The sequence below is a fragment of the Lissotriton helveticus genome, chromosome 4_1 (genome assembly GCF_964261635.1).
Source record: "Lissotriton helveticus chromosome 4_1, aLisHel1.1, whole genome shotgun sequence".
NCBI lineage: Eukaryota > Metazoa > Chordata > Amphibia > Caudata > Salamandridae > Lissotriton > Lissotriton helveticus.
The window spans coordinates 1,455,090,652-1,455,103,351 of NC_136063.1; the positions used below are offsets into that span (position 1 = coordinate 1,455,090,652).

The following is a 12,700-nucleotide window of genomic DNA, read 5'->3' on the forward strand; positions in this document are numbered from 1 at the left end:
GTGCAGTTTTAAGGTGCAACAGCTGCAATCATAGGTAACTTCTACTAGTCTCCTTGTGTAACTTAATTCCATTGAACGCTGGTACATGGAACCTGTGTGTTGATTTCTTTTATTAATGAGCAAGTAAGCATCTGAATATTACATAGATCGCATTTGCAATAATGAATGCCAGCATCAGATAGACGAGTGATGACCGCAGACCTCTTTTGTATGAATGGTGAATGCAAGTGGGAGATGGTCTGCTACCTACAGGGAAACAGTGACAATATGTACCCCAAGTATTTTATTCCCTCCTAAACCTTCTGTCTTCAGAATATGTGTGGTGAAAGGAGCAGCTAAACAAAGGGTCTCACCAGAGAATACCTCAGGAGAATATACCTTGCTGGAGTCACAGGCACCAGCTCCACAAAGTCCATCCAGGGGGCAGGGCCAGGCTCCTGTACTCCATATTCTCTGTAAGGAAGGAATTTCTGTCCTAACCTGACTGGTTATATTCTATTTTGTTAATAAACCTTTATATTGCAAAACTAAACATTGCATTACAATGACATTCATGTTCACAAAATTATGTATCGAAGTAGCGTCTGACAATGGGTGATAAAATCAATTGATAGAATGGAATAAAGCATTTTTTCCCCCCTCATCCCAGCATTCCCGCCTCAATCATCAGATCTCTTCAGACATCCGTCCAGGTCCACTGCGGTCAACTGGCATGCATATCATTCCCCTATACTCGTTCCACTTCCCCCATGACTGGTTATATTCGTGAAAAACGCACTGGATCTTATTCTGAACGGCCAAGAACTGAGCATATAAGATGGACTATTCCTCTAGCAAAACATAGTTCTCCACCAACATTAACACGAGTGGAGCTCAGTGTTTCCTACATATGGAGCTGCAGGCGGACCATCGCCCGTCCTCGAGGCTAGGACCTAGCTGATTGTCCTGCTTAAGCTCTGTTGGCCTGCATGGCTGCTGTTGCGGACTATGACTGACGAACTCCTTAGCAGCACTAGAAGTAAAATAGGCAGGGATAGGGTGCCAAAAACCCTTCACCCCTAACCACAAACCATACTACAGTTGTTCCAAGAATCATCTCCAAGTACAGGGTCGCTCTGGTTTAAGTCTATACCCCTCTTGCTCCCTGTGCCATGATATGCTTTTTCTCACCATTGTAGAAACCCAACCCCAATTTGCCCCTTTCTCTCTATTAATTAACCGTGGTTGGTCGCAGAGATACAGAACGACCTTCAGTGACATTTAGCTTGGATAAATGAGCTCTACTTGTGGTTCATCACAACCTGCCTTTGCTGAGCACAGGTCCAGCATCTAGCTAGCTAGCGCACTAGCCGGGCTCAGAAGCTAAAAGGTTTCCTTGGTGTTCTTGGTGTGTTCCATTTTGCATGTCGAATCTGCTGAGAGTAAGACCCGTCTGTCTCCCTTCAGTACCAAGGTCTGCCCCCAAAAGACGCAGAGCCATTCAACTTAGCTTATGAAATTGTTAGATTGTCCCTACATATATGGCAATACCAGAGGAGCATTTCCCTCCCCCTAGCTCTATCACAACTAGCAAAAAAAACACACAAAGTTTCATGATTAATTTTACTGTACTTTTAATCTTGAGGAGAAGGTGTTAATGCATCACCACACTCCACTCCACAGAGACTCTACCTCGAAGGCGGCATAAAATTATTTTTCTAATCTAATCAGTCATTGAATTCAATCCATGCCATGTATCCTCACCCTTTGCACTCTTTTTCTACCGATTTCCCATAAATCCCTCTCAAGAGAAGCCAGTTTATATAGGCTGACAATAAATCAGGGAGACATACATTAGTCACCCACCACTGCAAATCAATCCTGTGTTTTGTCCATACATGTCTGGTCCAAGAGTTTAAGCCCAAATCTTCACTCTATTTTCATCAGAGGAAGGAGGAGAGTGGGTAATGTTTCAATCCACAAACATCTATACATGAAACCATTCTCGGAAAAAATAGTGCAATCTGGACATAGTTTCAACGCACTCAAAGGTAATCCCATTTTGCAGTTAATTAGCTCCAGGACTTATTATGTTTTTATCTAGGAACCTAAATCGATATTTCTATTTTATGCCCTTGTACGGTTATAATCAATAATATCCCTATAAAGGCATAAGAATCATATCCATAGTCGTAGCCCATGCAGTCACATTAAGCAAGGCTACTTTCCCGGACTCCTAGAAAGCACAACGAGTTCTCTTTAAACAAACCAAACCTCCAGCAACCTGGGAAATCCCCATTGCTTTTCTTTTGATTTCGTCCTAGAACTCATGTGAAGCACTGTAAGAACGGCCAGTTCTTAGTGACATCTTTATTGACGTCTTATGTCCAACCTTACGTCAAACCCGGCACCTTTCAGGTATAAATATACCAACGTTGCCTTAAGCAAACACACGGTGGTGGTTTTGGAGCAGAGCAGCTATCTACTTGCCCGAGAGCCCAGCTGATGCGAGAGCCCACGGACGCTGCCCCTCCCTTTTGACGCACTGAGAGAGACGCTGTCTTTTCTCCTGCCGAGAAACCCAGCTCCGGTGTTTACAGATACCTTCGCGGGTTACTGGGATATCGAGTCCTGAGAGAGAGATACAAGACCTCCTGCTTTCTATTACCCAGGTACGGAACTGACTAAACCCTTAAAGAGAATTCTTGAGTCAGATTCTTGGCAAACCAAACTTAAACTGCTACTTACTTACTCCTTCCCACGTATTAGGCTTAGGTCAGGTACACCGGGGTAGGTGTATTTAGAGGCACCAGTTGAGTACGTTAGTCAATGTATATATGTATGTATATATTTTATCTATTTTAAAGTATCATATGGCTAAGAAACCATATCAATGCTTTTACAGTATTATTTTATAATCCTCCTTTTACTGTACGCACTTTACTATGAGTATTGCAATTGTGGCAATTAATTTCTCTTGCATGAGAAAGAAGACTGCTCAATAAATTACACCTTTTATTGAAAACGCCTGTCTCGCTTTTCTCTGCACTCTGGTGAAACTAAGTATGCACACTTGACTGAGTGAAATAGCGGTCTATTGTTTTCACACGACTCTAGAGATACACTCTTATTCTGAGGGAGCAAAGTTGTCATGTTTTATGGTTGTCAGAAGCTAATCCCTTCTTGTCTATCCAGGGAGGTTAAACTCCTCCTAGTTTATTCGAGAAAGTTTCTAGTGACCTCTGAGCTAGCTGGCAAACCTTAAGTCTAATATAGTCAGTAGAGACCTAGTCGACCTCAGTCCTACGTCTACACTGCTGAACATATTATTCCAATGCACAGAGCCTATTGAGAATATAGGAACTACAGACTCAGCAATCACATCTATTGCCTACTACACCTCAGCCATGTAGAGGTCAGTGAATGATCAATCACATGCATCAACAAATGGATATTATATCCACGAGGCACTTACAACAATATTACCTTAAATGTCTTTGGTTGCAATCTGCCTAATGGTTAGGAAGCTATTGCAAAGTCTACAATTGTCCTAATTCCCTGTAAAGTCTTCACCACTCTGCGAATACATAGCTTTAAACAAAATGTAACATCATTGCCTCAAATGGGTTTTCGCACTAAATTGATTTATTTTTTATGCTTATTATTATTAGGGGATTTCCCCATAGATGATATCTGATTTCAATTTCTGTTCATATTAACCTTATTCTAATTTATACTTTTTGCAGCTCTTCAAGGTTACTAAAGGCAGTCATAAATGGTCTACTGTATTCGACATTATGCTTTCTCTTTTTCGCTCTGGTATTATTCTGTATTATTGACTGTCAACTGTATTTTCCTATTTTATATACCCCCAAAAAAAGTATTGCACACTGGATACTAAAAAACTTGGGAAATGAAAAATGTATACCTCCACACTTAGCTCTGAGTTGATTCTTTCATGGCATGCCAGATCACCAGGTTGTCCTTAACCATTCCTAAAGGTACAATTTGACTGGCCTACTGGCTAAATTGGAGACTTTGTAATACAGAGACATGGGTCTCCCTCTATTTAAGCACTTTACAGAATCCTAGTCCAGTCATTTCATCACCCCTGTACCTCGGTTCCCTCATCTGCCTAGATTGAGAGTGCTTAGAAGACCACCCATTCAGTCTTTTAATGCAACGCTAACCACAAAGTCTATTAAAACATCTGTTAGTTTACCCTGGAAGACGTCACAGTTTTTGGATTCAGCCTTTTCCAAGGCTACTATAGATTGCAGGGTGAAAACCGTTGCTCCACCTCCTGGCTGACTGCATTTTCTCATAAGTTGCTTGAAGACATTTTCGGACCACAGACTTCCTTAAACAACACAACCTAAAGCCTTCAAAGCAAAAGTCAACAATCCTGTTTTCATGGTTTGTGATAAACTGGGCTAGTATTAGGCATCACCTATTATGCTGAAAATATTTACTTTGGTCTGAAATTGCTTCCTGCCTGCATAGGATGAAGACAAGAGAGCAGTGCTGTGCCTTAGCATGTAAACCTTCAACCACTGTATGAAATTGTCTTCAGTTCTCTCTCTGCCAAGCAGATATCAGGGAGAGGCGGGCTTTTATGGAAATAATGGATCTCTTTCGAGACTCAGACATCATTAGCCACAATATATTTTATTTAGATAAAAACTAATATATATATTTTGCATCTTGGCTATTTTCCATGAGAAGTTGCTTGTGAGAAACCTTCCAAACCTTCCAAACATCATCCATAACAAGACTCATTTTGGAAGAAGGACAATGGCAAATATAAGGCTTTGGAGTCCTTTTGGCAACAAATGGAACCAAAACTCCTTCCCAGGGAAACAGTCACCAGTTTGTGGACCTAAAATGAGTAAATATGCGAGAGAAAAGAAGTTTCCATGGCCTATCTTATGTTGGGGTCTTAGTACCCCAAACGAAGAACAGATTTGTACACTACACCTAGACATATGTATTTAACCATTAAATTCTCGCAGTTGAAACAAAGAATTTTCAGTTGTGAACTATCCTCATCTGTATCAAGCCCTTAAACTCCGAAATTCCTATACAGCGCTGAAGGCATGAAAAACGTCATGGCAGCTCTGCCAGAGCAAATCGATCATATGAAGACCGTACCCGGGAGGTTGCAAGCTACTTAAACCTAGAAAGGGATTAATGAATGTAGCAGAATAAGATTTCACATCTGCCCTCAGTTTATCTTTTCTCTTTCTGAAAGCAGAGGACAAGGGACAAATAGCAAGCCCCTGTAAGATCAGGTTCTTTGGATTGAGGTGGGGCGGTAAGAGATGAAATGTGCATTTGCACAGACATTCATAGCGGGCTGTTGGCATCCAATCAAAGCTTCTGAGACATCAACATTTGCAAGTGTCGGTTGTTTACAGACCTTGGTACAAAATGAAATGACTAGCAATGGAAGAAGAATACCCTGAAATGCAGCAAGACAATGAACCATACAACAATCAGCAGCTGGTACTCTCCATGCCAGCCCAGGTCCCAAGATGGAGTCAAAAGATTAGGATCCTATCCCACAGTTAAAGCTTTGCACCTTAGTCCTTGCCATTTGTACAGTGTCAAAGAAGCGGTAATCAAAGCTACATTTTCTATATTCTGCCTGATCGAACAAGCATGATACACACGAAGTTCAGTTACTCACCAGTGTATACCCCTCTGACGTCACTCGCGAGATCGACCTGGTTCCGGTGTGTGAACTGTAGCAGTAACTTCTTGGCGGTTCCATATTGCTGCGTCGCCATAAGCCACCGAACAGATTCCGGGAATATGCTTCAGAGAAGGCGATGAAAAATAACAGAATTTGCTACTGTACTCACAGACTGTGTGGCAGATTTAACAAAATACAATAGTTGTACCAGTTCTAGGAAATCAGAATGAAAGAGCGCTTGGTAATGCGAAATACAGTAATGTATGTAATGTTAGTAAAGTAATTCACACAGTATTTAGTGACAGGGTAATCTCTAATCTTAAACTATGTAAGGATTGCAAAATCATGAGTCCATCAAGGTTTCAATACTAGTGGCGCCTTGAAGGTGACTTTAAAAGTTCTATAAGTACATTATCCTTGCTCAGGTTTTTGCCGATTAGTGTTGTAACATTTTTAAGTCTGACTTAGAGACAGCTTTAGCTGTGTTATTAGCATCAGGTAAGCAAAATAAATACAAATACATGCATGTATACATAGAGACGCTTTGGGTCAGCCCGGTTCATCCATTGGTTAGTTCAACTTTCATTCACATTTTCCATCCAACCTCACAGCAAACGACATTGGGTTAACCCAAGCAGCCTTTGTCTCTCTTGTAGTGAGTGATTACTTTTTGCCCCATCACATGTGCAGATCTGCCTAAAAAGGAGTAAACTTCAGTGTCCGGGATGGTGACCAATAATTTAATTTGCCACTGCTTTTTTATTTTCTATCTTGATCCTGTGTTTCTTTTACTCATCTTTGTATAGTTTGTCTTTAGCTTACACTAATTCCAAAAGGACGCTGCCTTTAGTCTTTACCAATAATTGCACGTGTATAATTCCCATGTTTTGGTGGTTGCAAGATTTCTCTTTTCTTTTTATTCATGTGGCATATCCGTACAATGGAAAATAACAAAAGGCCATCACATCAGTTTATCCAGGCCAGGCCTATTGGTTTTGCCAATGCCGGTTAGATTAGTATTTAAAGACATAACAATTCAATTCGGAAACTAGCATAATGCCTGGGCACCACAGTGGAAAAGATAGAGATATATATATTATTAATTTTAGAAACTAGTAAAAGAAATAACATATCTCAAAAGAAGTGGGAAGTCCAGAGAAGATGAAAGAGGGAACAGGAAGAGAAATAAAACGAATCAATACAAGAGAGAAGGGGAAACAGGGACGGGGAAAGAAGAGGAGGGAGCGAGACATGAGAAATAGAGAGTTAGGAATGAAAGAAAGATGGAGCAAGAAAGAAAGGGGACGAGAGATAGTAAGAGGGGACAAAGGGGATAGAAAGACAAAATGAAGCAAGAGAGCCGAATGAGAGGATGAGCGAGTGAGGATGAACGAAAGAGGAAGATCATGATAGTGTATGAGAAACTAGGCAACAACTATACAAGTACATCATCAGAGAGACATGTTGTCAGGGGCATTCTGAAAGCATAGAGGTCAAGAGTCTCTCTTGGGTGTTGAGGTGGGCATTCCAAATAGTAGGACCTCAAAACGCGAGCATTCTGTGTCCAATAGAAAGGTGCAGTGTGGAGGGTCTGGCGAGGCCATGGTCCGTGAGAGCAGGGTTTTGCTTTGTGAGCAGGAGACAGGTTTTAGATGTATTTGGAGATAATGAGGGACACCAAGGGTTTCCAACAGGGCCTTTTTGATGAAAGGTAGAAGCTAGGGCCGAATCTACAGGACAGTAAATTAGCAGCTTTTAAAATAAAGTTCATTTTCATAGCAATTAATGGTAAACCTGCTTCAGGGAGAGCATTAAAATGTGGTGGGCCTTGATACGACAGAAGGGACATCACAATGTGAGCTGGAGGGAGAGAAAGATGATCAGATCATATGTCGAGTGGGGGCAAGGCGAATGAGAGAAGTGATGGGACGCCATCTTCGTGTCCTTTTTTTGGGCAGGGGGGAGTGATGCGAGGTCTCATGGAGAACTCCTCTATTCGGATGGTGGAGATAAGGAGTTGGCTGGGTCACCAAGCCATATATGAACATCGACGGACAGGAAGATATTCTTGAAAGCATTGACGTGGGAGTGGGCAAACTGTAGGGATTCAGAGTGGAAGCTGCTTCTTCACAGACATGGAAGGGGGTTGGAAAGGAGCGATTGTCCATAGTTCGAAAAGAAGGAGGAGTTTTAGGAAAGTGAAACCACAGAGTAATGTCTCGAGTGAAAACTGGGAATGTGTGTGTTGTTCTTAAATTTTACAGAAAGCTTCAACTTGCTATGAACACAAGCAGCATGACAAAAGACTATTGTATGGTGCACAAAAGAGTGGCATGACAATGGCACGGAAAAAGCTTTGAAGCAAGGTTAAGTTCAGAAACAATTAATTGCTTATTTGAAAGCTCGACCAGGGTGGGTAACCTCGTCACAAAAAATATAAGTGAGGAAGCATGACCATCCTATTTAAAACATTTTATTAGTTTTTCAAAGGGAGAAACGCACAATATGACGATATCAATATAGTGGCAACATAACATACTTCCAGTTTACATATATCAGTTGAGTATCAGTCCTATGTATACATTCAGGAAGGTGAACCCGAACAACATGGTGTCTCCCTGCTCCCTACTACTAACAACTGTCAACCCACCCACCCTCCCTGCCCCAGACTCACTATTATCTTAATCAGCCAATCAGCGATGAACGAATCATGATGTAACCCATGGTTGCTTGTACTTAACTTGTAGGCTTGCAAAGAATGTTATGTCGGGTCCACATTGGGGGCCGATACTATTTGGGCCCACAGTTATCCTGCCGGGCTCCAATGTGCATTAATAGTTCAGTGCAGTGAAGGTTCAGTGGAAACAAACAATTCCAACATCGCATCCACTCCAAAGATATCGGATTTTTCCTCAACCCTCTATGTTCTTCTCTTCTAATTGCCATACTTTCAGCCATCCCCCATCAAACAACCTCCTCATGCCAATCATATGTCGTCGGTGGCTGCAAAGATTTCCACCGCATTGTGATAGAACGTTTTGCCAGTATTAATATAAAATTTGCAAACCTGATCTGCGTTCCTTGCGACTTACGCTTTTTACCCAATCCCAATAGGCAGTATTCCATTGTATCGCTACCAACCCCAGGTGTAACTTCGTTAAGGATTTTGAGGACATTCGCCCAAAATGGGGTCAGTGTTGGGCATGCCCATAACGTGTACTAATTCAGCTGGTTGTGCATGGCATCTAGGACATGTATCTGTTGCACCTGGGAACATTTTACTCAGTCTGTGTGGAGCCAGATACGCTCTGCGTAATATCATGTATTGAATCAGCTTAAACTTGGGATTACGAGATACTTTCTCGGGGTATTCCAATATCTTCTCCCAGTCTTTATCACACATGTCATGTCTAATCTCTCCAGACCCTTTGTTTCTAAGCTCCTGGAGTGGGATTGCCGCCCGTGAGCGGATACTCTCATACAGCCATCTAGTTAGGTGACGCCCCCATTACCCATGAGATATAACATATGCACAGATCGTGTATCTGGGGCTCCATGCCGTCATGCGACCAGGTACGTTTCACATATCTACTGATGCTAGCATGAAGAATATATAGCGAGTTGGGAATGCCCTGCTTTCAAGCAGTACCTTCATAGACCGTGATATGTTTTCCATGCCGGACATTGGAAAGCTGTTTTCAAAGTGTGCAGATGCTCTCAGGCACTCAGAGCTGTGAGGACATGCTCTCATGTAATGCGACATGTCTTGTGAAAGATATGGATGCCCAGGTGTTTAAATGTGGCAGGAGCCCATGATAGTCGAAAGGAATTATCTGGATACAAGGTCTGACGTACTGTGATCTAATGGGAATAGAATATGCATGTTGTCTCCCAGTTGACCCTTAGGCCTGAAATACTTCCAAATTCATCCAACATAGACATGACTTCCATTAGTTGTGATCTCGGGCATTTAATATACTTTAATAAGCTGTCGGCATATAAAGAGATGGAGTGCTGAATACCCAAGATCTTGAGCCCCCTTTCAGTAACAAATTGGAAGAATTGGCATGAGACAGATACCAAACTAGCATAGAGGCACCACTGTCTTGACCCTCTTCTAGTTTAGGGTGTACTCATGACCCATTTGACTCTGGCCACTGCGACAAACCCAGTAGTTCTGGCCACTCCAATATTGTAGCACCAAAAATCATTTCCTCAGGTCAACACATAAGTAAGACTATCCTAACAAATCAAATGCTTTCTCAATATTGAAAGTGCCTAATCAAGGACCCTTGTTACTTGATAAAATGATATGCAGAAGCAGCCTCAAATTAAGGGAGGTGCTGTGACTTGGAATGAATCCACTCTGATCCTCGTGCGCCAATAAAGTGAGAACCTCCTGCATTCTATTCCAGATAATTTTAGTTGGTGTATACGTTTAAGAGATACAGGAGTCTACATCTAGGGAGTCTTTCTTGTGCTTAAGGAATACCACTATAACTTCTCTTGTAGTTTGTGGAGACACCCCTCATTTTGGGGCAGACTAGAAAAGAATGAGTTAAAGAATTGAAGAGGAAAGCCCATATCATAATTGCTTTAATCTCAGTTGATATTGAGTCTCAAAGAACCTGAGAGAAAGTCTCTAAGGGCCACGGGAGCATAGCATATAACATTTCGTAATAGGTCTTAAATACGCCATTATTGTCAGACGGGGTTAATCAAGGCACCCGCTTGGTTTTCTAGTTGCGTCAGCTGTGATGCAATCTATACTGACGTCAGCAAAGACACCAGAAATCTACCAGCTTTATCTCCCTCAGCATACCTTCCAGCACAGTAGGCCTTAAATTAAAAACATCTCAGTCTTTCAAGCAGTATTGTGTGGGATGTTTGGACCTCCCTCAGTCTCTGGTCCTGCATCAAGTTATGTACAATGTCTATCTCAATTCATCTAATATCTTTTACTAGCAATGTAGCTTTTCGTTTGGTTATAGTTATTCCTTGTTTGGGTTTTGTGGAAGAGGCATGCGTGGTTGAGGTTTGCGTGCCTCTATCATACAACCGTTCACAATCAACACTCTATGTACACTCCCGGTCACATTGAGTACCACACCAATATGATATTGAAAAATATTGTCACTTTATTTATAGACAAATCACCGAGTCTCTCGTTCAATCACGTAACGCATTTATGACACTAAATCTGATAGGAAGTGGAGGAAACAGTGACTATTCATTTTCGTAAAATGTAACGAGCAACGATTATAACAAATTAGTGGTTGAAAAGACACGTTATTGTGAAGTGTCTTTAATTGTGTACCAGGACACAAAAGAAGAACATCTCGTCAAGAGTTATATAAGGTTTTTAATCAGGGTTTTTGTGCAATTTTTAAACATAGTGACACTGATTTTATTTTGTGATACTTAAATGAAATGTGACAAACGTCTTTTATATGAGACTTGGTGATTTCTTTATAAATAATGTGACCATCTTTTTCAATATCATATGGGTGGGGTACTAAATGTGACCGGGGGTGTACACAGAGTATTGACCGTGAACAAAGTAAGAGTGAGAAGTGTGTGTGTGGTATTTGGCAAACAGGCCCAAAGGGAAGTCTCTTTCTGAACTCAGTCAGGGTAGCTGTCTGTAGTTGCCAAAACCCTTGACCGAGGTGTCAAGGGTCTGTCCCAAGTCATCCGAAGCGTTTTTCTGTTTTACCTGCAGTTCCTGTCCAGAGCCCAACTTTGTCTCTACTACCATATCATTTAGGCACATGGGAAAAGGATGAATACTACAATGGTCCCGAGTGAGACACCATCCATGCACGACACATCTTCCAGTGCTCTAGTGAACGAAACATAACTTTCACATTCAAATTACTTGCCGAAGGCAGACGTGAATGTGATCTATCCAAATCAATATCATTAACGCAGTTATAGTCCCTCCTCGCGATATTAAGAAGCAGTCCTCAATGTCCACCACCCAAGAGGAGATGCACTATTATTAATTGTACATCCTTGTTTGCAAACAATGCATCTATTTCCCATGAGGCACCTGGTCTGACCCATATTAGTGCCCTTCAAGCATAAGATGAGAAACCTTTTGCCATATGCCTTTTCTCTCCATAGTTTTGATAATTTGTTTCTTTGAACGATGGGTCTCTTGTAGGAAAACAAAATGCTTACCTCTTCTTTTCAAATAGTACAATACACTTGCATCCCCTTCACATTCAAAGTCAGAAACTTATACATCTAGAAACTTAGCCTCACATATGTATATACAGAAGTTCGAATAAAGGATTCCCATCTCCTTAACATCAGTCCAACTCATCTGCAAAATATTCTGTACAGTAGCTATCAGACCTTTTCCCACATACAATGCTTCTTCCCATCTGCCAAATCTGCATCGCAGCCAGGCAAGACAGAGATGCCACCCACCCGACTAGAGGGAATTCCATATATCTTGTCAGAAGCACACCCAGTAGTAATGAAGACCACTTCCACCCCCGGGGCTGATAATGAAATCCACCAGCCCAAACAAGTCAACCATCCCAAAATAAATAATGGCACAATAAAGATACCACACCACTCTAATATATTCAGCACCACCTCCATTCATCAGTAGCCTACCACTAAGTTGTGTTACTTAGGTGGAAAGCTCCTTGCAGGGTGCCTAGTGGAAGCACAGTATGGTTAGCCTCCAAAATTAAATGCCAGGGAGAAGGAGGAGGAGGAGTTTCTTGCATTGGGAGAAGCAAGCAGTCCGTATGTTTGACTCAATGTCACTGATCGCTGTGAAGGAACCATGGTAGCACAGCTCAAACTTAGTCAAGGCAACAACAGCGTCACACAAATTCAATAAGGATTCTGGCAAAGTTTAAGGAATATCAGTGCACAGGGGAGCACCCTCAAGTACCAGGCGAGACAAAGATCCATGGATTCTAACATTTGGTTTGAAATTATAGGGGAAATCACTTGGTCTATTCGCTGGTCAGTCAGCAAGTATTCTGTGCGGTCGCTAGCACCTAA

General features: G+C 41.7%; 1 protein-coding gene across 1 annotated transcript in view; it reads right to left on the minus strand.

Moving 5' to 3' along the window:
- The window catches only part of SLC22A23 (solute carrier family 22 member 23), a 610,381-nt gene that overhangs the window by 139,203 nt on the left and 458,478 nt on the right, over positions 1–12,700 (minus strand). Inside the window, exon 5 of the mRNA XM_078688041.1 lies at positions 5,669–5,796. Within this exon, the coding sequence (XP_078544167.1) occupies positions 5,669–5,796 (128 nt within the window). The remainder of the gene's footprint in view (positions 1–5,668; positions 5,797–12,700) is intronic.